At 46.5% G+C, this 27,249-nt stretch overlaps 1 protein-coding gene across 2 annotated transcripts; it reads left to right on the top strand.

Moving 5' to 3' along the window:
* Window positions 1-25,740, top strand: LOC118377039 (uncharacterized). Of its 2 annotated transcripts, none has more exons than XM_052494484.1 (11): window positions 1-194; window positions 8,653-8,721; window positions 16,512-16,532; window positions 16,643-16,921; window positions 18,666-18,786; window positions 19,039-19,214; window positions 20,469-20,608; window positions 20,848-20,995; window positions 21,365-21,546; window positions 21,644-21,733; window positions 21,900-25,740. In XM_052494484.1, exons 2-11 carry the CDS (start codon window positions 8,667-8,669, stop codon window positions 22,791-22,793), a joined length of 2,106 nt encoding a protein of 701 aa, XP_052350444.1. In that variant the 5' UTR covers window positions 1-194; window positions 8,653-8,666; the 3' UTR covers window positions 22,794-25,740. The 2 variants fall into 2 exon arrangements, with proteins under 2 accessions (XP_052350444.1, XP_052350443.1); XM_052494483.1 differs by lacking the exon at window positions 1-194 and adding an exon at window positions 251-436.
* The last annotated feature ends 1,509 nt before the right edge of the window (window positions 25,741-27,249 follow it).

Here is a 27,249-nt window from a genome sequence, read left to right as displayed (position 1 = left end):
ATTCTGAGCATCTTCCAAATGTTCAGCCCCAGTCGTCAAGTGCTGCTCTTGGGGGCGCGATTGAGAGGGAGGGTGACACCAAGAACGGAGAGAAATACATGCATCAATAGGCTAGGCTACATATTACTCCTCCTACAAACACGTTATAACGTTGCCTACTCTGTCAATACGGAGGAGGTAGTGTGAATTTAAAGGTGAGTGAGCTAAGGGGATAATTTTTCAAATATTTTTTTACATGTGGTGGATGTGATGAGATTATTCAAATAAATTCGCCGCCTGGTGCGTGACGGGTTAAATTCTGCAGTTTTTGGTGAGATGCTCGTGAGGGTCTGTTGGCTTTCCTGCATATTGAGATGTTAGGTTAATAGCCGATTATTATCCGATAAGGGTTTTATTGGATGAAAACAGGGCGTGCTTGTTCCGGAGAAGATGAAAGGTGAGAAAATTGTGATTAGGTTGTTACGTTTATTGGGGGGAACGATTAAACAGACTATGCGCATCATCGGGATGGTGGTATGATGGGACACGTCTTCAATAATGCATTACCATGCTGATATCACAGTCTGCTCTACAGAATGCCACACACGGGTGCAATCATAAAGCTACACAGGTTGGCTAGGCTCGTGCCGGTCCAATGCCTGTCCCTATTTATTCCCATTTAGATTAGGCCTATAGCCTAATGTAAAATATTGCTTCAGAATTTGAGCCATAGCCTATGACAAGAAAAATTCACTGAAACAATGTAGCCTAACAGGGATATGCAATAGGCTATGTTATTTGAAATATCCGAGAATATTCCCATCATGGAATGCAACATATCGCCTTAATTCGCAGTACCTGTTAATTCATGTAGAGATTAATTGTTTGACTCGGTTTGGCACTAAGATTTACTGATGCATAATACACATCTAATCAATGCAAATGAGTAGTCTACGGATCCTGTCTACCAATCAGTATATCTTAATATGTAGGACTATTATTTTTTTATCGAATGGTTTAGCCAATACTGAATCCTTTATTTTTAAAGCATCCATCCATTATAAATTGAACGATGTGCTCCTGCGGCTTGTACCGGGGCGCTGCTGCCTCCGGTGCTGTGCAGTGTCGCCCCCGCTGTTTATATGTTGATGACATATGGTGGCCTGAGTCTGCGCTGCCTGCATGTTACATTTGCCAACAGTTCAGGTACATGGCAGTACAGTACAGTGTGCGCTGCTGATGTGGGAATATTCCCATGTCTTGTTACTGTTGTTGTTTTAATTATGTTCTGCTTATGATAGAAACACATTACACACCTATTTTGTTTTTGCTGTCTGTCTCTAATTTGGCACATATATATTTTTATTGGAAGACTGTAACCCGGAAGTGATGCTGATTGATGTATTGCTACCTCCTGCAATGGCCTATTTTCAACTGTCACAATTAGGAAATGATGAAGCTACATCTCATCTGTGAGTTGTCTTTCTATGTCCTCACTTGAAAGACAGTGATGAGTTGAGGATAAGGACATTTACTGTAGCACTCTTCCCCCTCATGACCTCTGATCTGACACAATATGACAGGTGATTGCAATATGGTGGAAACCTGTCCACTCCTTTCATATATATATAAGAGAGAGTGAGAGACTGAGAGGGAGAAATACAGAGAGAGAAAGACAGAGAGTGATTGAGAGAAAGAGGGATAGAGAGAAATACACAGAGAGAGGGGGAGAAAGAGAAATACAGTTGAAGTCAGAAGTTTACATAGACTTAGGTTGGAGTCATTAAAACTCGTTTGTCAACCACTCCACAAATTTCTTGTTAACAAACTATAGTTTTGGCAAGTCGGTTGGGACAACTACTTTGTGTATGACACAAGTAATTTTTCCAACAATTGTTTACAAGTTGACTGTGCCTTTAAACAGCTTGGAAAATTCCAGGAAATTATGTCATGGCTTTAGAAGCTTCTGATAGGCTAATTGACATCATTTGAGTCAATTGGAGGTGTACCTGTGGATGAATTTCAAGGCCTACCTTCAAACTCAGTGCCTCTTTGCTTGACATCATGGGAAAATCAGCCAAGACCTCAGAAAAAATTTGTGGACTTCCACAAGTCTGGTTCATCCTTGGGAGCAATTTCCAAACACCTGAAGGTACCACATTCATCTGTACAAACAATAGTACGCAAGTATAAACACCATGGGAACACACAGCCGTCATACTGCTCAGGAAAGAGATGCGTTCTGTCTCCTAGAGATGAACGTACTTCGGTGTGAAAAGTGCAAATCAATCCCAGAACAACAGCAAAGGACCTTACTGAAGATGCTGGAGGAACAGGTACAAAAGTATCTATATCCACAGTAAAACGTATCCTATATCGACATAACCTGAAAGGCTGCTTAGCAAGGAAGAAGCCACTGCTCCAAAACCACCATAAAAAAGCCAGACTACGGTTTGCAACTGCACATGGGGACAAAGATTGTACTTTCTGGAGAAATGTCCTCTGGTCTGATGAAACAAAAATAGAACTGTTTGGCCATAATGGCCATCGTTATGTTTGGAGGAGAAAGGGGGAGGCTTGCAAGCCGAAGAACACCATCCCAACCGTGAAGCACGGGGGTGACAGCATCATGTTGTGGGGGTGCTTTGCTGCAGGAGGGACTGGTGCACTTCACAAAATAGATGGCATCATGAGGATGGAAAATTATGTGGATATACTGAAGCAACATCTCAAGACATCAATCAGGAAGTTAAAGCTTGGTCACAAATGGGTTTTCCAAATGGACAATGACCCCAAGCATACTATAACATTTGTGAGCAGAACTGAAAAGGTGTGTGCGAGTAAGGAGGCCTACTTACCTGACTCAGTTACACCAGCTCTGTCCGGAGGAATGGGCCAAAATTCCCCCAACTTATTGTGGGAAAGTTGTGGAAGGCTACCTGAAACGTTTGACCTAAGTTAAACAATTTAAAGGCGATGCTACCAAATACCAATTGAGTGTATGTAAACTTCTGACCCACTGGGAACGTGATGAAAGAAATAAAAGCTGAAATATTAATTATATAAATATGAATTCTCTCCACTACCATTCTGACATTTCACATTCTTAAAATAAAGTGGTGATCGTAACTGACCTAAGACAGGGAATTTTTACTGGGATTAAATGTCAGGAATTGTGAAAAACTGAGTTCAAATGTATTTGGCTCAGGTGTATGTAAACTTCCGACTTCAACTGTACAGTGAGATAGAGACATGGACCTAGACAGAGAGAGAGATAGAGAGAATATTTTTTAGAGTACTCAAAGAAGGAAAGGCGGTGGATAAATGAAGAGTCAGTCTATGTCTGTGTGGTATGAGACCTCATTCATCATCCATTTTGATTTACACAACACTTCCAGGCAGGCAGCCCAGGGCTGCATCTCAACAGTCTAAAGTGGCTTCTTCCCCTTGTGTCTCCTTTCCTTTATCCATCTCCTTGCCACAAAATTGATGAAAGCAATATGGTTGATGTGTATTGATGTGAATCTGCTTTCACCTATCAAGTAGTTTTACACTCATCAGAGCAGATGAAGGAAAGGAGACTAAGAGAGACTATTGAGATGCACCCATTGTCATTTTAACTAACCAGAAACCCATGACCTCCAGTAAACCACCTAAAGTAAACATTCAGCCTGTGTACTGTTCTGTTGGCGCAGTGATACCTTTTGCTTTTCTGACACTTCATGATTTAACAATGTATTTTCTGGGAGAGAGGAAGTGAATATTGGTCATGTGTGTTTGTGTCTACGTGATTTATGGACAAGTGTGTGTGCATGTGTGTGTGTGTGTTTGGGGTGTGCATTTCCTTGCAGCCTGACTGGATACTTTGCCTTCATTACAGTGACAGAAGTATTAGGGGATAGATGCACCAACCACTGGGTTTATGTAAGCCAAGGAGAACGAAGGAAACGATGTGAAAGTGAAGGAATGAAGGACAGACAGAGACATCTTTGTGGGGTTCATGCATCTGCAGTCATTGAAAGCTTTTCCGCCTCTTTAAAGGAGCTCAACAAAGGCCTGTCTATACCTTCTCCTCTCTCCCTTCTCAGTGGCCAGAGAATCAGAGGCTGCATCCCAAATGGCACCCTATTCCCTATATAGTGCCCTACTTTTGATCAGAGCCGTATGGACCCTGATCAAAAGTAGTGGAATACATAGGGTGCCATTTGGAACAAATCCCACATCTCAGATGAAGACAGACACAGTCTTTGAGTTCAGAGTGGGATGCTGCTGGAGCTGAGATTTTATAAGATAAGGAGGAGGAGAGGGTGAAAGGGGGCATGAGAGGAGAAAGAGAGAGGGAGGGAGAGAAAGAGAGGGTGGGGAGAAAAGAAGAATGAGAGGGAAGGACAGACGAGGCATAGCAGAAATGGAATGGGAAATAAAGAGAGAGAAGAGAGGGATAGAGAGAGTGGCATGAGGCAGAACAGGAAATAGAATGAGGAATAAAGAGAGAGAAGAGAGGGATAGAGAGAGTGGCATGAGGCAGAACAGGAAATAGAATGAGGAATAAAGAGAGAGAAGAGAGGGATAGAGAGAGTGGCATGAGGCAGAACAGGAAATAGAATGAGGAATAAAGAGAGAGAAGAGAGGGATAGAGAGAGTGGCATGAGGCAGAACAGGAAATAGAATGAGGAATAAAGAGAGAGAAGAGAGGGATAGAGAGAGTGGCATGAGGCAGAACAGGAAATAGAATGAGGAATAAAGAGAGAGAAGAGAGGGATAGAGAGAGTGGCATGAGGCAGAACAGGAAATAGAATGAGGAATAAAGAGAGAGAAGAGAGGGATAGAGAGAGTGGCATGAGGCAGAACAGGAAATAGAATGAGGAATAAAGAGAGAGAAGAGAGGGATAGAGAGAGTGGCATGAGGCAGAACAGGAAATAGAATGAGAAAAGATAGAAGGACAGAAAGCAGGAGAGGAGAGAAAGTCAGACAGAAAAAAAGAGAGAACTGGACAAATTGGAAGATCGATGACAAGATAATAATAATAATATAATAATAATATATGCCATTTAGCAGACGCTTTTATCCAAAGCGACTTACAGTCATGTGTGCATACATTCTACGTATGGGTAAGATGATGCAGGGAAGGAAAGAGGATAAGAGATGTGGGAAGAAATAGAGAAAGAGGGAGGCAGGAAAATAAAATAAAGAGGGTGGCTGTAAAAAGAGAGTGAAATACATGACAGATAGAGAGGGACTGATAGAGAGCGACTGAGAGAGAGGGACTGATAGAGAGGGACTGATAGAGAGGGACTGATAGAGAGGGACTGAGAGAGGGACTGAGAGAGAGGGACTGAGAGAGAGGGACTGATAGAGAGGGACTGAGAGAGGGACTGATAGAGAGGGACAGAGAGGGACTGGTAGAGAGGGACTGATAGAGAGGGACTGAGAGAGGGACTGATAGAGAGGGACTGAGAGAGGGACTGATAGAGAGAGACTGAGAGAGCGGGACTGAGAGAGAGGGACTGAGAGAGGGACTGATAGAGAGGGACTGAGAGAGGGACTGATAGAGAGGGACTGAGAAAGAGGGACTGATAGAGAGGGACTGAGAGAGGGACTGATAGAGAGGGACTGATAGAGAGGGACAGAGAGGGACTGATAGAGAGGGACTGATAGAGAGGGACTGATAGAGAGGGACTGAGCTAGGGACTGATAGAGAGGGACTGATTTAGAGGGACTGATAGAGGGACTGAGAGAGGGACTGATAGAGAGGGACTGAGAGAGCGGGACTGAGAGAGAGGGACTGAGAGAGAGGGACTGATAGAGAGGGACTGATAGAGAGGGACTGAGAAAGAGGGACTGATAGAGAGGGACTGAGAGAGGGACTGATAGAGAGGGACTGATAGAGAGGGACAGAGAGGGACTGATAGAGAGGGACTGATAGAGAGGGACTGATAGAGAGGGACTGAGCTAGGGACTGATAGAGAGGGACTGATTTAGAGGGACTGATAGAGGGACTGAGAGAGGGACTGATAGAGAGGGACTGAGGAAGGAAGAGAGAGTGACAGATAGAGCTGGACTGGATAGAGAGGGACTGAGGGAGGAAGAGAGAGTGACAGATAGAGAGGGACTGAGGAAGGAAGAGAGAGTGACAGATAGAGCTGGACTGATAGAGAGGGACTGAGGAAGGAAGAGCGAGTGACAGATAGAGAAGTCTAGGTGAATAGGGGACAGAAAGAGAGAGATACAGAAAGAGGAAGGAAAGAAAAGAGGGAGTGAAGGATAGCAGATGGCCCAGTCCGGCAGCCCATGGTTAAAAAGCCCAAAGGAGAGGAGGCGTGTGTGTGTGTGTGTGTGTGTGCGTGCGTGCGTGCGTGCGTGCGTGCGTGTCAATGTAAACCCAGTGAGGCACCAGGGTGTTGTTTCCCTTACAAACAAAAAACATGTAAAATTTGTCCTTTTTATTTTTATTTTTAAAAAATATTTAAAAAACACGTCTGACTCACATGTCTGCTTTTCCCACATTACATTTTTCACTTGATTTGTTCACATATGAAAAATGTATGTGAAATGTCACAAGTGTCCGAAAACTACGTGTCTGACTCATGTGAGTGTTTTTTATTTTACATGTGACATATTTCACATGATTTGTTCACACCTGTGTTCACACGTGTCCATAAACCACATGTTTTTTCACGTGTTCCTTTCACGTGTGGTTTTTTATGTAAGGTTTCTGGCCCCAAATGATTCCAAAAACTATTTTTTCCTCCTTAAATGGAGTAGAAGATCTTGGATTATCTGCTTCACAGGTCCTCTAAAAACAACAGCGCAGATAATTCCCCTTATGTGCTGTAGTAACACAAAGATATGAACATGTTTCACACGCCTGTGTTCACACATTATGATATAACATCAAATCCAATTTCATTTGTCACATGCACCAAATACAACAGTGAAATGCTGAATACAGTGAAATGTTGAATTACAAGCCCTTAACCAACAATACAGTTTTAAGAAAAACATGTTCTTATTACCATGTAATTCTTCGGTAATAAGAACACAGCAAGGTGTTCCCAACGTCATGTCCCAACGCAGAATCAACCTATACAGACAGAACATGGCTGTACCAAGGGGTCACAACTGATGTGTGGTTGTTGCTGGTGTTGTCTGAGGGACCCTCTCCTCTGGGGCTCCGCTGTGTCCTGTCTTTTGGTTCAGATTGAATCAAATGACTGTGCTTTCAGGCTATGATAGTGGCTCGGCTCTCTGCCCAGTGTAGGGTGTAAGAGTCTGGGAGAGAGAGAGAAACAGAGAGAGGAGAAGATTATATAAGAGTGTCTTGTAGCAGAGAGAGATGGTGGTTGGGGAATTATGACATTATCACATGCTAATTGTCCTCATTAACAAATGAGAGCAGCAGGTTTTCTGCTCCTGCCAACAGATCGGGTCTCTGCAGGTGGCTTAATGCTTCCTGCTTTGTACACACATTCCCTCTCTCTTTCACACACACAGACACACACACACACAGCCAACAGTTCAGGCCTGTGTCTAAATGCTATCTCCTTTCATCTCTAGTGTTCAGGATCGCAGTGTCCTACAGTGTTTACACTCCTGATTAAGCATCCTGTTGCAGAATAACTTTCCTTCTATGCAGGACATTTAGAATGTGAAATGTATTTGAGGTTTCAAAGGGATTCTGAAGTTTGTAATATCCACTTTGAAATTTCAGACTTGATTTGCCCTAATGAATAATGTATCAACCCCTACAAAAATGTCCATTAATTATAATCCACATGATAATTCACATTTCCTGTTGCTGCAGGATTATTTTCCTGCTGTAGCAAACTGGCTGTAATGAAGGAAAAGGTGGATCTCTGTTTGAAACCCAGCCAAGTAATTACCCAGCTCCCCCCCAGTCCCAAATTACCATTAATTATTACCAGGCTGTTTTAATTCAGGCATGTTCACTGACACCTAATCAATATACCAATCCCTGTCTGGATCCATTGGGAGCCTCTCGTTTGCACATGTCAAAATATAACATCAAACATTTTGCATTGGTGGTAAATTTAATTCCCCTGGACATCAGGTGTAGGGATTCAATGCTGCAAAATATCTACTGAGCAGATTTTTCTTTAAGTAATCATGTGTTGACAGTCGTCAGTAGATGAAAAACCTTGGCCATGTTGGAATACTTTGAACTTGATTGATATAACGTGACTGATATGACGTGACTGATATAACGTGACTGATGAACACACACACACACACACACACACACACACACACACACACACACACACACACACACACACACACACACACACACACACACACTGCATTCACTCCTCTGGTGATGTCAGACAAGTTCAGTGATCCAAAGGACATCCTCTCGGCTCCACTTCATGCGCTGATGTCACCATGAGATGATGTCACCACCACAACATTCTATCATTGTCTATGAATTAGCTAAGGGAGCACCTCCCTCACCCTCACCCCCACCCCCACCCATCCAAACACAATCAGATGGAGACACAGAAAGAACAACTGAGGGAGGAGAAGAGGATGTGGAGGGGACAGATAGAGATGGAGTGGCATTATATTCTAATGTGCCCCTTATCAAACACCATTTTTGTTTATACTCAATCTTTCCTTTATCTTATCTTCCCTTCATCTCTCCTTCTTTCCAGAGCCAGGAGATCTGATGAAGATGAAGACAGTCAGTGTGGAGGTGGTGCTGAGCTTGCTGCTCTGCTCAGGTATGTCGTTAAGCCCAGAGATGTATGACCAGTTATGATGAGGTCACATGAGATAATACTTTATTGAGGCTAAAAGGGGGAATGTGACGGTAGCAGTCATCCATCTCTGATTCAGTTGAGTTATGTGGAGCTGTCCAGAGCAGTGCCAAATCAAATCAAATCAAATTTATTTATATAGCCCTTCGTACATCAGCTGATATCTCAAAGTGCTGTACAGAAACCCAGCCTAAAACCCCAAACAGCAAGCAATGCAGGTGTAGAAGCACGGTGGCTAGGAAAAACTCCCTAGAAAGGCCAAAACCTAGGAATAAACCTAGAGAGGAACCAGGCTATGTGGGGTGGCCAGTCCTCTTCTGGCTGTGCCGGGTGGAGATTATAACAGAACATGGCCAGGATGTTCAAATGTTCATAAATGACCAGCATGGTCGAATAATAACAAGGCAGAACAGTTGAAACTGGAGCAGCAGCACAGTCAGGTGGACCGGGGACAGCAATGAGTCATCATGTCAGGTAGTCCTGGGGCATGGTCCTAGGGCTCAGGTCCTCAGAGAGAGAGAAATAAAGAAGGAGAGAATTAGAGAGAGCACACTTAGATTCACACAGGACACCGAATAGGACAGGAGAAGTACTCCAGATATAACAAACTGACCCTAGCCCCCCGACACAAACTACTGCAGCATAAATACTGGAGGCTGAGACAGGAGGGGTCAGGAGACACTGTGGCCCCAACCCGAGGACACCCCCGGACAGGGCCAAACAGGAAGGATATAACCCCATCCACTTTGCCAAAGCACAGCCCCTACACCACTAGAGGGATATCTTCAACCACCAACTTACCATCCTGAGACAAGGCTGAGTATAGCCCACAAAGATCTCATGCCACGGCACAACCCTGGGGGGCGCCAACCCAGACAGGATGACCACAACAATGAATCAACCCACTCAGGTGACGCACCCCCTGCAGGGACGGCATGAGAGAGCCCCAGTAAGCCAGTGACTCAGCCCCTGTTATAGGGTTAGAGGCAGAGAATCCCAGTGGAAAGAGGGGAACCTGCCAGGCAGAGACAGCAAGGGCGGTTCATTGCTCCAGAGCCTTTCCGTTCACCTTCCCACTCCTGGGCCAGACTACACTCAATCATATGACCCACTGAAGAGATGAGTCTTCAGTAAAGACTTAAAGGTTGAGACCGAGTTTGCGTCTCTGACATGGGTAGGCAGACCGTTCCATAAAAATGGAGCTCCATAGGAGAAAGCCCTGCCTCCAGCTGTTTGCTTAGAAATTCTAGGGACAATTAGGAGGGCTGCGTCTTGTGACCGTAGCGTACGTGTAGGTATGTACGGCAGGACCAAATCAGAGAGATAGGTAGGAGCAAGCCCATGTAATGCTTTGTAGGTTAGCAGTAAAACCTTTAAATCAGCCCTTGCTTTGACAGGAAGCCAGTGTAGAGAGGCAAGCACTGGAGTAATATGATCAAATTTTTTGGTTCTAGTCAGGATTCTAGCATCCGTATTCTGGAGCTGTCCAGAGCAGTGTGGAGCTGTCCAGAGTAGTGTGGGGCTGTCCAGAGTAGTGTGGAGCTGTCCAGAGTAGTGTGGAGCTGTCCAGAGTAGTGTGGAGCTGCCCAGAGTAGTGTGGAGTTGTCCAGAGCAGTGTGGGGCTGTCCAGAGCAGTGTGGCACTGTCCAGAGTAGTGTGGCGCTGTCCAGAGTAGTGTGGGGCTGTCCAGCGTAGTGTGGAGCTGTCCAGAGTAGTGTGGGGCTGTCCAGAGTAGTGTGGCGCTGTCCAGAGTAGTGTGGCGCTGTCCAGAGTAGTGTGGAGCTGTCCAGAGTAGTGTGGAGCTGTCCAGAGCAGTGTGGAGCTGTCCAGAGTAGTGTGGGGCTGTCCAGAGCAGTGTGGAGCTGTCCAGAGCAGTGTGGAGCTGTCCAGAGCAGTGTGGAGTTGTCCAGAGCAGTGTGGAGCTGTCCAGAAGAGTGTGGGGCTGTCCAGAGCAGTGTGGCGCTGTCCAGAGTAGTGTGGGGCTGTCCAGAGTAGTGTGGAGCTGTCCAGAGCAGTGTGGAGCTGTCCAGAGTAGTGTGGAGCTGCCCAGAGTAGTGTGGAGTTGTCCAGAGTAATGTGGAGCTGTCCAGAGTAGTGTGGCGCTGTCCAGAGCAGTGTAGCGCTGTCCAGAGCAGTGTGGAGCTGTCCAGAGTAGTGTCCAGGGTAGTGTCCAGAGTAGTGTGGAGCTGTCCAGAGCAGTGTGGAACTGTCCAGAGCAGTGTGGGGCTGTCCAGAGTAGTGTGGCGCTGTCCAGAGTAGTGTGGCGCTGTCGAGAGCAGTGTGGAGCTGTCCAGAGCAGTGTGGAGCTGTCCAGAGCAGTGTGGAGCTGTCCAGAGTAGTGAATAGTGTGGAGCTGTCTTGAGCAGTGTGGAGCTGTCCAGAGCAGTGTGGAGCTGTCCAGAGCAGTGTGGAGCTGTCCAGAGCAGTGAGTAGTATGGAGCTGTCCAGAGCAGTGTGGAGCTGTCCAGAGCAGTGTGGAGCTGTCCAGAGTGGTGTGGAGATGTCCAGAGCGGTGTGGAGCTGTCCAGAGTAGTGAGTAGTGTGGAGCTGTCCAGAGCAGTGAGGAGTGTGGAGCTGTCCAGAGCAGTGTGGAGCTGTCCAGAGCAGTGTGGAGCTGTCCAGAGTAGTGAATAGTGTGGAGCTGTCTTGAGCAGTGTGGAGCTGTCTAGAGCAGTGTGGAGCTGTCCAGAGTAGTGAGTAGTGTGGAGCTGTCCAGAGCAGTGAGTAGTGTGGAGCTGTCCAGAGCGGTGAGTAGTGTGGAGCTTTCCAGAGCAGTGTGGAGCTGTCCAGAGCAGTGTGGAGCTGTCCAGAGCAGTGAGTAGTATGGAGCTGTCTTGAGCAGTGTGGAGCTGTCTAGAGCAGTGTGGAGCTGTCCAGAGTAGTGAGTAGTGTGGAGCTGTCCAGAGCAGTGAGTAGTGTGGAGCTGTCCAGAGCGGTGAGTAGTGTGGAGCTGTCCAGAGCAGTGTGGAGCTGTCCAGAGCAGTGTGGAGCTGTCCAGAGCGGCGTGGAGCTGTCCAGAGCGGTGTGGAGCTGTCCAGAGTAGTGAGTAGTGTGGAGCTGTCCAGAGCAGTGAGTAGTATGGAGCTGTCCAGAGCAGTGTGGAGCTGTCCAGAGCAGTATGGAGCTGTCCAGAGCGGTGTGGAGCTGTCCAGAGCGGTGTGGAGCTGTCCAGAGTAGTGAGTAGTGTGGAGCTGTCCAGAGCAGTGAGGAGTGTGGAGCTGTCCAGAGCAGTGTGGAGCTGTCCAGAGTAGTGTGGAGCTGTCCAGAGCGGTGTGGAGCTGTCCAGAGTGGTGTGGAGCTGTCCAGAGCAGTGTGGCGCTGGCCAGAGTAGTGTGTGGCTGTCCAGAGCAGTGTGGAGCTGTCTAGAGCAGTGTGGAGCTGTCCAGAGTAGTGAGTAGTGTGGAGCTGTCCAGAGCAGTGAGTAGTGTGGAGCTGTCCAGAGCGGTGAGTAGTGTGGAGCTGTCCAGAGCAGTGTGGAGCTGTCCAGAGCAGTGTGGAGCTGTCCAGAGCGGCGTGGAGCTGTCCAGAGCGGTGTGGAGCTGTCCAGAGTAGTGAGTAGTGTGGAGCTGTCCAGAGCAGTGTGGAGCTGTCCAGAGCAGTGTGGAGCTGTCCAGAGCAGTGAGTAGTATGGAGCTGTCCAGAGCAGTGTGGAGCTGTCCAGAGCAGTATGGAGCTGTCCAGAGCGGTGTGGAGCTGTCCAGAGCGGTGTGGAGCTGTCCAGAGTAGTGAGTAGTGTGGAGCTGTCCAGAGCAGTGAGGAGTGTGGAGCTGTCCAGAGCAGTGTGGAGCTGTCCAGAGCAGTGTGGAGCTGTCCAGAGCGGTGTGGAGCTGTCCAGAGTGGTGTGGAGCTGTCCAGAGCAGTGTGGCGCTGGCCAGAGTAGTGTGTGGCTGTCCAGAGCAGTGTGGAGCTGTCCAGAGCAATGTGGTGCTCTCTAGAGCAGTGTGGAGCTGTCCAGAGCAGTGTGGCGCTGTCCAGAGCAGTGTAGCGCTGTCCAGAGCAGTGTGGAGCTGTCCAGAGTAGTGTCCAGGGTAGTGTCCAGAGTAGTGTGGAGCTGTCCAGAGCAGTGTGGAACTGTCCAGAGCAGTGTGGGGCTGTCCAGAGTAGTGTGGCGCTGTCCAGAGTAGTGTGGCGCTGTCGAGAGCAGTGTGGAGCTGTCCAGAGCAGTGTGGAGCTGTCCAGAGTAGTGAATAGTGTGGAGCTGTCTTGAGCAGTGTGGAGCTGTCCAGAGCAGTGTGGAGCTGTCCAGAGCAGTGTGGAGCTGTCCAGAGCAGTGAGTAGTATGGAGCTGTCCAGAGCAGTGTGGAGCTGTCCAGAGTGGTGTGGAGATGTCCAGAGCGGTGTGGAGCTGTCCAGAGTAGTGAGTAGTGTGGAGCTGTCCAGAGCAGTGAGGAGTGTGGAGCTGTCCAGAGCAGTGTGGAGCTGTCCAGAGCAGTGTGGAGCTGTCCAGAGTAGTGAATAGTGTGGAGCTGTCTTGAGCAGTGTGGAGCTGTCTAGAGCAGTGTGGAGCTGTCCAGAGTAGTGAGTAGTGTGGAGCTGTCCAGAGCAGTGAGTAGTGTGGAGCTGTCCAGAGCGGTGAGTAGTGTGGAGCTTTCCAGAGCAGTGTGGAGCTGTCCAGAGCAGTGTGGAGCTGTCCAGAGCAGTGAGTAGTATGGAGCTGTCTTGAGCAGTGTGGAGCTGTCCAGAGCAGTGTGGAGCTGTCCAGAGTAGTGAGTAGTGTGGAGCTGTCCAGAGCAGTGAGTAGTGTGGAGCTGTCCAGAGCGGTGAGTAGTGTGGAGCTGTCCAGAGCAGTGTGGAGCTGTCCAGAGCAGTGTGGAGCTGTCCAGAGCGGCGTGGAGCTGTCCAGAGCGGTGTGGAGCTGTCCAGAGTAGTGAGTAGTGTGGAGCTGTCCAGAGCAGTGTGGAGCTGTCCAGAGCAGTGTGGAGCTGTCCAGAGCAGTGAGTAGTATGGAGCTGTCCAGAGCAGTGTGGAGCTGTCCAGAGCAGTATGGAGCTGTCCAGAGCAGTGTGGAGCTGTCCAGAGCGGTGTGGAGCTGTCCAGAGTAGTGAGTAGTGTGGAGCTGTCCAGAGCAGTGAGGAGTGTGGAGCTGTCCAGAGCAGTGTGAAGCTGTCCAGAGCAGTGTGGAGCTGTCCAGAGTGGTGTGGAGCTGTCCAGAGTGGTGTGGAGCTGTCCAGAGCAGTGTGGCGCTGTCCAGAGCAGTGTGGCGCTGTCCAGAGTAGTGTGGAGCTGTCCAGAGTAGTGTGGAGCTGTCCAGATCAGTGTGGAGCTGTCCAGAGTAGTGTGGAGCTGTCCAGAGCAGTGTGTGTGTCCAGAGTAGTGTGTGTGTCCAGAGTAGTTTGTGTGTGTGTACAGATTCAGTGTGTGCAGGTTCAGTGTGTGCAGGTATAGTGTGTACAGGATCAGTGTAAAAACAGGTATAGTGTGTACAGGATCAGTGTAAAAACAGGTTCAGTGTGTACAGGTTCAGTGTAAAAACAGGTTCAGTGTGTACAGGTTCAGTGTGTACAGGTTCAGTGTAAAAACAGGTTCAGTGTGTACAGGTTCAGTGTAAAAACAGGTTCAGTGTAAAAACAGGTTCAGTGTGTACAGGTTCTGTGTTTACAGGTTCAGTGTGTACAGGTTCAGTGTAAAAACAGGTTCAGTTTAAAAACAGGTCCAGTGTGTACAGGTCCAGTGTAAAACCAGGTTCAGTGTGTGCAGGTCCAGTGTAAAAACAGGTCCAGTGTAAAAACAGGTTCAGTGTGTACAGGTTCAGTGTGTACAGGTTCAGTGTAAAAACAGGTTCAGTGTGTACAGGTTCAGTGTAAAAACAGGTTCAGTGTGTACAGGTTCAGTGTGTACAGGTTCAGTGTAAAAACAGGTTCATTGTGTACAGGTCCAGTGTAAAAACAGGTTCAGTGTAAAAACAGGTTCAATGTAAAAACAGGTTCTGTGTGTACAGGTTCAGTGTAAAAACAGGTTCTGTGTGTACAGGTTCAGTGTGTACAGGTTCAGTGTAAAAACAGGTTCAGTGTAAAAACAGGTTCAGTGTGTACAGGTTCAGTGTAAAAACAGGTTCAGTGTAAAAACAGGTTCAGTGTAAAAACAGGTTCAGTGTGTACAGGTTCAGTGTAAAAACAGGTTCATTGTGTACAGGTCCAGTGTAAAAACAGGTTCAGTGTAAAAACAGGTTCAATGTAAAAACAGGTTCTGTGTGTACAGGTTCAGTGTAAAAACAGGTTCTGTGTGTACAGGTTCAGTGTGTACAGGTTCAGTGTAAAAACAGATTCAGTGTAAAAACAGGTTCAGTGTAAAAACAGGTTCAGTGTGTACAGGTTCAGTGTGTACAGGTTCAGTGTAAAAACAGGTTCAGTGTAAAAACAGGTTCAGTGTGTACAGGTTCAGTGTAAAAACAGGTCCAGTGTAAAACAGGTTCAGTGTGTACAGGTTCAGTGTAAAAACAGGTTCAGTGTGTACAGGTTTAGTATGTACAGGTTCAGTGTGTCAAGATTCAGTGTAAAAACAGGTTCAGTGTGTACAGGTTCAGTGTATACAGGTTCAGTGTGTGCAGGTTCAGTGTGTACAGGTTCAGTGTAAAAACAGGTCCAGTGTAAAACAGGTTCAGTGTAAAAACAGGTTCAGTGTGTACAGGTTTAGTATGTACAGGTTCAGTGTGTCAAGATTCAGTGTAAAAACAGGTTCAGTGTGTACAGGTTCAGTGTATACAGGTTCAGTGTGTGCAGGTTCAGTGTGTACAGGTTCAGTGTAAAAACAGGTCCAGTGTAAAACAGGTTCAGTGTGTACAAGTTCAGTGTGCACAGGTTTAGTATGTACAGGTTCAGTGTGTCAAGATTCAGTGTAAAAACAGGTTCAGTGTGTACAGGTTCAGTGTGTACAGGTTCAGTGTAAAAACAGGTCCAGTGTAAAACAGGTTCAGTGTAAAACAGGTTCAGTGTGTACAGGTTCAGTGTAAAAACAGGTCCAGTGTAAAACAGGTTCAGTGTAAAACAGGTTCAGTGTGTGCAGGTTCAGTGTGTACAGGTTCAGTGTAAAAACAGGTTCAGTGTAAAACAGGTTCAGTGTGTACAGGTTCAGTGTAAAAACAGGTCCAGTGTAAAACAGGTTCAGTGTAAAACAGGTTCAGGGTGTGCAGGTTCAGTGTGTACAGGTTCAATGTAAAAACAGGTCCAGTGTAAAACAGGTTCAGTATGTACAGGTTCAGTGTAAAAACAGGTTCAGTGTGTACAGGTTCAGTATGTACAGGTTCAGTGTGTACAGGTTCAGTGTGTCAAGATTCAGTGTAAAAACAGGTTCAGCGTCTACAGGTTCAGTGTGTACAGGTTCAGTGTGTACAGGTTCAGTGTGTCAAGATTCAGTGTAAAAACAGATTCAGTGTGTACAGGTTCAGTGTGTACATGTTCAGTGTGTACAGGTTCAGTGTAAAAACAGGTTCAATGTGTACAGGTTCAGGGTGTACAGGTTCCGTGTGTACAGGTTCAGTGTGTACAGGTTCAGTGTAAAAACAGGTTCAATGTGTACAGGTTCAGTGTGTACAGGTTCAGTGTAAAAACAGGTTCAATGTGTACAGGTTCAGTGTGTACAGGTTCAGTGTGTGGAATAATCCACCAGGAGGAGTAATTGACACAACCTTCATTTTTGTTTTTTATGGGTCCTTAAGACACAGTGTAGTTATCGGTCATATATCTAACATAGTTGATGAATTACATTTCTATGCATAAATATGAAATATCACCAACCTCTTTTCTCTTTGTCCGTAGCTCTGTCGGCCCCTTTGAAAGGTAAGCATCCCTGCCATCTGTTATCAATGCATCATTAGTTATGATATAGTACTAAGCTTTGTGATGCATTTCTGTGGAAATGTTAAACACACCCTCCCACCACCTCCCAGGTAAAGAAGACTCCCAGAAGACCATGTTCTTTGGGGAGGACTTCCATCTGCAGCTGCCCTCCCTGGCTGCAGAGGTTTTGTTCCAGCCCAGTAATGCCAAGGCGGGGGTTGAGGTGGTCCTGATGCGGGGTGGGTCCGTGGTTGGTAACCGTGCCAAGCTCAACATTCAGCTCAGTCACCTGATCCTAGCGAACGTGGGCGAGGGGGACGAGGGGACGTACTCGGTGAAGAACAACGAACAGCCGGAAGAGGTCCGACGCATCACACTCATCGTCAGAGGTATGGGGTCCGAGTGTTGGAAGAAGGAAAGTTGTCTCTGGGAGGGGGTTTGGAAGAAGGAAAGTTGTCTCTGGGAGGGGGGTTGGAAGAAGGAAAGTTGTCTCTGGGAGGGGGTTTGGAAGAAGGAAAGTTGTCTCTGGGAGGGGGGTTGGAAGAAGGAAAGTTGTCTCTGGGAGGGGGTTTGGAAGAAGGAAAGTTGTCTCTGGGAGGGGGTTTGGAAGAAGGAAAGTTGTCTCTGGGAGGGGGGTTGGAAGAAGGAAAGTTGTCTCTGGGAGGGGGTTTGGAAGAAGGAAAGTTGTCTCTGGGAGGGGGATGGAAGAAGGAAAGTTGTCTCTGGGAGGGGGTTGGAAGAAGGAAAGTTGTCTCTGGGAGGGGGGTTGGAAGAAGGAAAGTTATCTCTGGGAGGGGGTTGGAAGAAGGAAAGTTGTCTCTGGGAGGGGTTGGAAGTAGGAAAGTTGTCTCTGGGAGGGGGGTTGGAAGAAGGAAAGTTGTCTCTGGGAGGGGGGTTGGAAGAAGGAAAGTTGTCTCTGGGTGGGGGTTTGGAAGAAGGAAAGTTGTCTCTGGGAGGGGGGTTGGAAGAAGGAAAGTTGTCTCTGGGAGGGGGGTTGGAAGAAGGAAAGTTGTCTCTGGGAGGGGGGTTGGAAGAAGGAAAGTTGTCTCTGGGAGGGGAGTTGGAAGAAGGAAAGTTGTCTCTGGGAGGGGGGTTGGAAGAAGGAAAGTTGTCTCTGGGAGGGGGGTTGGAAGAAGGAAAGTTGTCTCTGGGAGGGGGGTTGGAAGAAGGAATGTTGTCTCTGGGAGGGGGTTGGAAGTAGGAAAGTTGTCTCTGGGAGGGGTTGGAAGTAGGAAAGTTGTCTCTGGGAGGGGGGTTGGAAGAAGGAAAGTTATAGGGGCTTCCGAGTGGCTCAGTGCTGTAAGACACTGCATCTCAGTGCAAGAGGAGTCACTGCAGTTCCTGTTTCGAATCCAGGCTGCATCACATCCAGCTGTGATTGGGAGTTCCATAGGGTGGTGCACAATTGGGCCTAGTGTCGTCCGGGTTTGGCCGGGGTAGGCCGTCATTGTAAATAAGAATTTGTTCTTAACTGACTTGCCTAGTTAAAATTGTTTTTAAAGGTATAGGGAATAGTGTGCTGTTTGGGACACAGATACACACAGTCAGAGAGGAATGATGACTCGGTGATGCTGTGAAGACTGAGCTTTGTTCTGCATGGATTGGCGTTCCAGGCTGTCTATATTGCAGTCGCACGCAACACCCAATGGTTTTATGCCACATGCTAAATCAGTTGATGCATTGTCTGATATCAAATGATGCAGTTAACTGTGTGGAGCTGGCTAGTTGTGTGGCGCCTTGACAGCACCATATGGAGTTAACAGTGTGTGGAGAGGAGGTGTGTGTGTAGTTAACAGCGTGTTTCATACACCAGGCAGTAATTATGCAGCTATTTAACCACCCCATCCGTCCGTTCATCCCTCCCATCCATCCATCCCTGCTGTTTTTCTTCTGTCTTTATCCTCCTTTTCTCTCTCTTGTTCTTCTCCTCTATGTCATTCTCTTCTGTTTTCCTCACATGGTTCTCTCTCATTCTTTTGTCTTCCCTTTCTGTTTCTCTCTCTCTCTGTTTCCTGATCTCTTGTCTCCCTCTCTTTCCCCTTGTCCTCCCCTTTTATACCCTCATTCCTTTCTCTTGTTCTGTCTCTGTATCGAACCGTCCCTGCCTCTCCCACCCCTTTCTCTGTCTTTTAGACTGTTCCAACGAGCAGAACATTAAGTATGGGGAGAACTACCACATCCAGCTGGCGGGGGTGGAGGCTCCCATCACCCTGGAGTATAGGCCCAGTGCTGTGGAGGCCAACCTGACTTCCAGGTACAGTTGTTTCTCTGTCAAAATGTAAACTTCTCTGCTTTCCTCAAAGGAGGATTTACTGTCTCCCATCATGATGTAGTATCGTGATATTGCGATATTATTGTGGTTGTCATGATAGCGTCATCGTTATCGCGATAGCATTATCAATATGATAATTATCGTTACACCATCATTATATCATTCTGTTATTCTGATCAATATCATGACTGTTGTGATAGCAAGTTCTATTATGGTTCTCCATTAACCCTCCAGGCCGCCCCTGGTGCTGATGACCCGAGGAGGGCTCTCCAGAGACGGGTACCAGGGGCGCCTGAGTGTCAACGAGCGCCGGGTCACCCTCAACGCCGTGACAGGCGCCGATGAGGGAAGCTACACCGTCAGAGACACGAACCTGAAGATCATGAGGAAGGTCTGCCTAAATGTCAAAGGTACATTTGTTTTCATCCTCCCTCTACCTTCTGTGGCCAACCTTGACCTTTTCTCTGTTTATTTCCAACCTGCTGCAAGTTCGCTGTAATGCTAGTCATCAATGGGTTTAAAGATGGAATCCGCAGTAGGGGATCAGCGCCACTGTCCGCCCTACCGCTGTTGTTATTGTATTGTTTGGCGAAGCAGAGGTGAGGAGAGCCGCACAACCTGGTAAAACATTTGCAGTACATATTCTGCTCTTCTATCGCGCGTGCAATAATGTCAGAGGGGAAAACAGTGTTTGTTGTTTGCAGTAACTTCATTGTTGTTGTAGTACTGCAAACAGACGTGGCAGTTTCGCCGTTAACAATTCCAGCTTCAAATGGATTTTCTGAAGTGAGTTATCTATTCTGCCTATAGTGTTCCAAAATGTTTTGTTTGTTAAATGCCCTCTCTGTCCCTCTGTCTCTCTCTCTGTCCCTCAGTCTCTCTCTCTGTCCCTCTGTCTATCTCTCTGTCCCTGTCTCTGTCTCTCTCTCTGTCCCTGTCTCTGTCCCTGTCTCTGTCTCTCTGTCCCTCTGTCTCTCTCTCTGTCCCTCTGGCTCTCTCTCTGTCCCTGTCTCTGTCTCTCTGTCCCTCAGTCTCTCTCTCTGTCCCTCAGTCTCTCTCTCTGTCCATCTGTCTATCTCTCTGTCCCTCTCTCTCTCTCTCTGTCCCTGTCTCTGTCTCTGCCCCTGTCTCTGTCTCTCTGTCCCTCTGTCTCTCTCTCTGTCCCTCTGGCTCTCTCTCTGTCCCTGTCTCTGTCTCTCTGTCTCTCTCTCTGTCTCTCTCTCTGTCCCCCTGTCTCTCTCTCTGTCCCTGTCTCTGTCCCTCTCTCTCTCTCTCTCTCTCTCTCTCTCTCTCTCTCTCTCTCTCTCTCTCTCTCTCTCTCTCTCTCTCTCTCTCTCTCTCTCTCTCTCTCTCTCTCTCTCTCTCTCTCTCTCTCTCTCTCTGTCTCTGTCTCTGTCTCTGTCTCTGTCTCTCTGTCCCTCTGTCTCTCTCTCTGTCCCTCTGTCTCTCTCTCTGTCTCCCTGTCTCTGTCTCTGTCTCTGTCTCTGTCCCTGTCTCTCTCTCTCTCTCCCTCTGGCTCTTCTTCTCTTCCCATCTCTGTATCCCTCTTCCTTTGGTCTCCTTCTTCCTCTCTCCTCTCATTATGGAATCCATAAATTCATAATTCAATAACCCCCCCTCTCTCTTCTTCTCTTCATCTCTCTCTTTCTGTCTCTGTCTCCCAGAACACCAGATCTTTGTGAAGCTGCCGTACGCTGGCACCCTGAAGATCAGCCTGATTCTGAATGCCTCCATGGTGCGTCTGTTCTACACGCCCGACTACGACTTAAAAACCAGACAGATCCTGGACGGGGGAGAGTTAACGGTACTGGAACGGCTGATTTAAAATCACTCAAATACTACCCTAATGCTACTCCCTATAGCGCACTGTGGGATGGTAATAATACATTATCACTTATATGTGCTTATGAGAAGTCTTATAATGCATTATACCTGTTGGCTTGAAGTGAAGTCTTACCAAATATTTATATCCAATTGATTTACTTTTATTTGCCAATAAGTGATTGAACTTTTGAACCGACCATGGCTCTTGGTTGATGATAGGTGCCAGCAGACCTGGATCTGGTGGGGAGGATCTCTCTGGATCCGTCTGTGGTCATCCTGGACCAGGTCAAGGCCAGCGACGTCGGACAGTTCAAGGTCACGGACATACTGGGGTTTCCTGTGTCCAACGTCTACCTGGAAGTGGAGGGTGAGGAGAGGGGGATGAAGGGAGGAGAGGAAAACAGAGGAGAGGAGTAAGGAGGAGAGAGGGATGGGAGGATGATGGAGAGGGGGCTGGATTGGAGGACTTGGCCAGTTCAGGGTCATCGACCAACTGTAAACCAACTTGGGAGGCTTACGTCTATGGGGCGGTGGAGGGTGAGGAGTAATTTATTAACATTATCTCTCCTTTCCACCACCTCTATCTCCTCTCCCTTTATCTCTCTCTCTCTTCTCTGTGTATTTCTCTTCTCCTCTTCTCCTCTGTCTCTCCCCTTCGCCACACTCCTCCTCTATATTCTCTCCCTCCCCTTTTTCTCCCTTCTGCCTACTCTCCCTTCCCCTCCCCTCTCTCCAGCCTACAAGCTGCCGTCCCTCTACGTGGCAATCATAGCACTGGTGGGCTTCCTGGTTCTCCTGCTGTTGGTGTGTCTGCTGTCCTGCCTGGTCAAGCAGAAGAAGAGGGCAGCCAAGGCCCGAGCCATCGAGAAGATTGCCCAAAACGCAGGCAAGGAGGACGAGGGAGATGCCTTCAGACAGGTACCACACAGACAGAGACACTGGTGATGTCTCAAATGGCACCCTGTTCCCTGTATGATGCTCAGCACTTGACATGACATGTATGTGTGGTTTCCAGGTGGTGAAGAACATTACTCAGTTTGAGGAGTCTATAGCCCAGTCCATCGACATCACAGAGAAGTCTCAGAGCACTGAGGTGGACATTAAAGTAAGTATTAGTGAAGCAGTGGTTTTCTGTCGAGTTGAGGGAATGAATGATAACAACGGAAGGGGAATATTGTCAAGATAACTGTTAAAATCTCTTTGCTTATCCTCACCCACTCTCCTGTCTTCACCCTGACCTCTCTCCTCTGACCTCTGTGTGTTGACTGCAGGGTCTGGAGGTGTCGTCCAAGGAGGTGGCAGGTGGTAACCTGGAGACCAGCGACTCAGGGGTGGAGTTTAACACCACTGGCCTCCCATTGGACACTGACACTGACGTCCCCGACCAGATTCCAGAATCAGAGGCTGAGACTGAGAGTGTTACCTTCGTCCCAGAAACCAAGCCAAGCCCACCCCCGGTTACCAAACCTAGCCCGGTTCCCGAGATCAAAAAAATTCCTGAACCAGCTCCTGAACCAAAGTTGACCATAACCAAACCCGTTGAGACCAAACTCAGCCCAATCCCAAGCCCGGTCTCCAAGCAGGCTCCAAGCCCCATTGCCAAAACACCTGATCCAGCGAAAACTCCTGAATTGAAAACTCCTGATTTCAAAACTCCTGATCCGAAAATACCTGAATTGAAAACACCTGAACCAACCAAAACTCCCGATTTTAAAACTCCTGAACCGAAAACACCTGAATTGAAAACACCTGAACCAGCCAAAACACCTATTGCTGTGTCTCCAAGCCCGGTGTCCTCTAAGCCAACCCCACCTCTGACCCCTGTCTCCAAACTAACTGCACCCCAACCATCAACCCCTGAACCCCCCAAGCTGGTGACACCAACCCCAGAATCCCCCAAGCCTGTGACACCAATCCAGACTCCGACCCCAACCCCAATGCTGAGCCCTGAACCTGCTCCGACCACCAATGGCACACCTGAACCACCAGCACCTGAATCCAAACCTGACACTGCTCCGGCCCCAGTGGGTCTGATCGAAAGCCCTGTCGCCAAGGCAACCCCTCCTAAAACCCCTGAAGTGGAGGTGACCGCCCCAAGTAGTCCAGCCCTTGAGGCCAAAATGGACACCCCAGCTGAGGACAACACCGCCACCACCGCAACCTGAGAACAGTCCCTGCACTCCTCCAAGGGAAACCCCACAGACCCATTATCCTTTCCTTCTCCACCACTGTAGACAGACAATCGAACACCCCCCTTACCAAATAAGGAAGAAATCACTGCTACTATCGAGGCTGGGACTTCGATTTAACACTTCTAATGCTCGAACATGCTGTAGGTTGTTATGATAGCTAACTCACCTGTACCTAACACTAACATTATCTTTGAGATACTTTTTTCAATTCACAGATACTATTCACAAGATAGGAAATATAAGCAAGCGAGTCCATTTTGTCAGACGTTTTAGCTGTTGTTGTTTCTTATTGAACTTTCTATGCTGCATACTCTTTTTTAGTGTGTAAACTAGAGCATGACTGCCGGTCTGCCAACAAAATCAGTTGCAGAGTTTACAAGTAAAATGTTAAACCGAGCTTCTTTAGATATATTTGACGTTCAGAGGTGTGCAGAATGGTTCCACAACCTTTTACATAGATATAGGAACAAATAAATGGCAAGTGAACATGACTCAATCTAGTTCAACTACATCTATGACCACCTACTCCATTTGTGGAATGATAAAACCTTTGATGACGCCTGCTCTAATCTCAGCATGTGGAAAAACAGACCAAAACGAAAGCACAAACAGCTCGTAAATTTGCAACTGACATTTTTTATCGCATATAATGAAACCAATGCCATGATTTATCCCCTCCAAGGACTTATAAAAGTGACTATGACATAACGTTCTCGTCAAACTGGATGAATTTAAATCACCTTTCTATCAAACTGGACTGGATTCCTTCTCCTTGTGACATTCTCTAGTAGTTTTCCTGAAACCTGGGAATCCGGGAATCTGGAAATGTTCCTGCTGGTCCTCTGCCGTCCTATAGAAACATCTAGAATGCTTGAATGATAAAACATCCTGATACAAAGGATCCCCAGCAACACTAACACCTGAATGCTAAACTCTAACATCAATTCCTTCTGCTAAACTAAGTCTAACTTTTGTTTAAAATGGATGTCTCGTGATTGCGCTCCCAACTACGTGAGAGACTGTATTGGTTATAAGGTGTTGGCCAACTCTGACTGACTGTCCCAGTGGATCTCTAGAATCAGTTTAATCCAAGAGAAAGAGCTTGTTTTGATCCTTGACCTCACCCCAGCACCTGAAGACCCCAAGGACACACCTCAGCACTTTAAGCAATCCCCAGGGAATCTTGGGAAATGTAGTGCTGATTGTTATTGTGCTGACTACAACTATGAGAGTGGGAGAGGGAGAGGAGGAGGGGTCTGGTGAGTGATGTCATTGGCTTAGTCCTAACATTTAAAAAAAGGAATCCTCCCTCCTCTATGTCCTTCTTTACTTCTGTCCTTCCTTCTGTCCTTCCTTCCTTCTGTACTCCCTCTTTTCCTTCCTCTCTTGCTTGCAGCACGTTGTGAAGTACAGTATTACGGCATGGTTTCATCTAGCCGATAGATGTAGTTTTACTCTAGGTCCTGCCCTCTTGACTTCTCATTTATAGATTATGGGTCAGCCTTTATACCCCATGATGACTTACAAAAGTACAGTATGAAAGTATAGTCTTCCCTGAGATAATAGAACAGACCCATGTCAGACTATTCCTTGCCTACACACATCTACATGCATTACAGTCGTCTATGAACTACATACTGGAAGCCTTGAGCCAACTGTAGATGTGTTCCACGGCTCTGATGCCTAGTATGGTGATCTCACAGTACAGTAGACATGCAGTTCTGGTTATTTGCTCCAGCCTAAAACAGACACTTCACAAATTAACCCACTAGCATCCATCCACAGCAATGGATATGATGTCAAATCATGGGTTGATGTGTTCTAATAGACTACCCTATTGCCATTGGTCTCTCTGACTGCCCTAAAAAGGCCCTGCGAGAACTTCACTAACTATTAACTCACTGTACCACCATCTCCAGGACTGTGCCATGACGCCATCTGTCTTTAGTTGCTTGAAGCTATGTTGCTCTAGCCTAGATTTACAGTGCAATAAGACTTCGCTGGTGGTTAAAACTCCTGTAGCCGCTATGTGTTACAAGAGGAGGTGTGCAGATACATTTTGCTTAACAAAAGACATCTCTACCTCAGTGTTTTAACTGACCGTCGTGACAGACACCATGAATGGTACATTGAGTTCAGTGGACTACATCTAAAAGCATTTAGGATATTTAAGAGAAGCGAAAATAGGAGCCGTGTTAAGTTCACCAACACATCAATCAGTTGTTGGAACACATAGAAAGTACATCCATCTTCAACTTCAAACGATGGCCTTTCTCTTTCTAAACACTTCCACAATTCTAAGACGTTTTTTAATGCTAAAATGAATATGAGAGTAATATGAAAGTTAAAAGCCATATGGTAAGATAGAGATATAGATGTTGACAAGTACAGTATATGAATCATGATGAATACAGTATGAATACATTAGTGTTTGAGGGGCCTAAATTATTTGCTATATTGTCATTCAACTGATGTAAGTGATGAAATATCAAGGATTATGTAAAATTCTACCACTGAAGAGATTTGCCTCCACTCTCAATATCGATCTCGATCTCAACCGCAATGCTCGTTAAGCTCTGTTGTGTGGAGCCGTAACACCCATTTAGGCAATACTAAAAGCAGTGTTTATCTGTTTCTACACACACACACACACACACACACACACACACACACACACACACACACACACACACACACACACACACACACACACACACACACACACACACACACACACACACACACACACACACACACACACACACACACAAACACTCGCTTCTGACCCTGCTGACGAGGTTCAGCATTGTAAATATTGCATGTGTAAGGTTTTAAGTCTCCTCTCAAAGGTTGAATGTGTTTAGTGTATAGAATGGTCGTTGTATTGTACTTGATGATATAAAAAAGCTAATCTAATTTCTCACCTGTGCAAAGCCTACATGCTGATTATTGAATATACTGTATACATACAAACTAATCTTCACTAACTTGTCAAATACAACTTGAACAACTGAAAATGGGAAACATAACTGAATAAGTCAATATTTTTCAGTGTCACGGATCTTCGAATAGATCTCTAAAATAATTTGATTGGATTAACTTTTATTAGTACTATTTCAACCCTATGATGATAACACTCACAGTATAACACCCTTACATAACTTATATATATATATATGTATTTAAAAAATACAGAATGATCTATGTCACTTTAAAGATAAAGACGTTTATTGCAGCATGTCCACATGATCTCCTCAAAGACAGTATTATTATTATTCATATTTTTCTGCTTTTATAAAAGCCGTCTGTGTGTGTGGAGGATTGATCAGTCATAGTGTTATCCTCATCCTAACGTGTGTGTGTGTGTGTGTGTGTGTGATTGTACCTGTGTGTGTGTGATTGTACCTGTGTGTGTGTTGTGCGTGCCCGTGTTGTGTGCATGCGTGCGTGTGACACATCATTTTGTATCTGTGTCTAGGTATAAGCCTCTAGCCTATGTGTGTGCAATGAAAAGAAAATCACAACTTCAGCTCTATGTCGACTTCACATATCCTTGCTTAGAAATGATTGTCCTCAATGATCTGCTTATCATCTGACATTTGTTTAGAAACTGGTCTGTGTTTTGTCCAGAGTCAGTATGTGGTTAACATCACATAAACCTGCACCTCTGAGGTGCTCTACACAGAATGACTCTCATCTTTGATTTAGTGCCTCAAATATGAAATCAAATATTCAATGGCTAGTCAGCCTATATTCTATAAATACACTCCAAGAGGCACCGTTTGGTTTATATGATGTAGGGTGGTCTCAGGCTAAACCGCGGTAAAGTACTATATGCAGACCTGACTACCTTATAGGTCTACTGTACTGTATATAGAGACACAACACAGTCAGGAGATACAGAATAGTGTAGTCAGGACAGGAAGTGTTTCATATAAAGCACTCAGACACTCAGTCATGATTGGAAGAGTGATACATGACCTAGTTGCTTGCCATTTGGTTGTCAGGGTTTATTTGAATGTGCATTAGCATGAGATGGATAACATCATGTTGAAGTGTATTGTGTAACTTGGTGAGACAGTAACTGCTGTTCATCTTGGGAATTCAGTGGCACTATTTGTACGTAAACAGCAGGTTGAATTCAAAATGGATGCCAAAGCCTCAAACAGTATTTGAGATCTAGCCCTCCTGAAGTGGAACTGAGATTTGCATGTGGATGAATTTGACATGTTTTATACCACTACTGCATTATAGCGCTTCCCAAAAGAGGGGGTAATGTAACAAACCTACCCTATTTGGGATGGTTGGTTAGTGTCTTGGAACCAGAAGGTTGAGGGTTCAATTCTCTCCCTGGCTGGGACAGACCCCCCCCAAATTTACACCAGTGTTCTCATTGGCGTTCCTTGCACTATGTGAGTGATCTCTCTCT

The sequence above is a fragment of the Oncorhynchus keta genome, chromosome 34, assembly GCF_023373465.1.
Source record: "Oncorhynchus keta strain PuntledgeMale-10-30-2019 chromosome 34, Oket_V2, whole genome shotgun sequence".
Classification (NCBI taxonomy): Eukaryota; Metazoa; Chordata; class Actinopteri; order Salmoniformes; family Salmonidae; genus Oncorhynchus; species Oncorhynchus keta.
The sequence above is the reverse complement of the archived record's forward strand: the minus strand, read 5'-3'. Positions and strand labels throughout refer to the sequence as shown.

Excerpts from the sequence above, each read along its gene's own strand:
- LOC118377039 (XM_052494483.1), top strand. Across the intron at positions 8,722-16,511 it reads GAGCTTGCTGCTCTGCTCAG|CTCTGTCGGCCCCTTTGAAA; the intron begins GTATGTCGTTAA and ends CTTTGTCCGTAG. Across the intron at positions 19,215-20,468 it reads GGTCTGCCTAAATGTCAAAG|AACACCAGATCTTTGTGAAG; the intron begins GTACATTTGTTT and ends TCTGTCTCCCAG.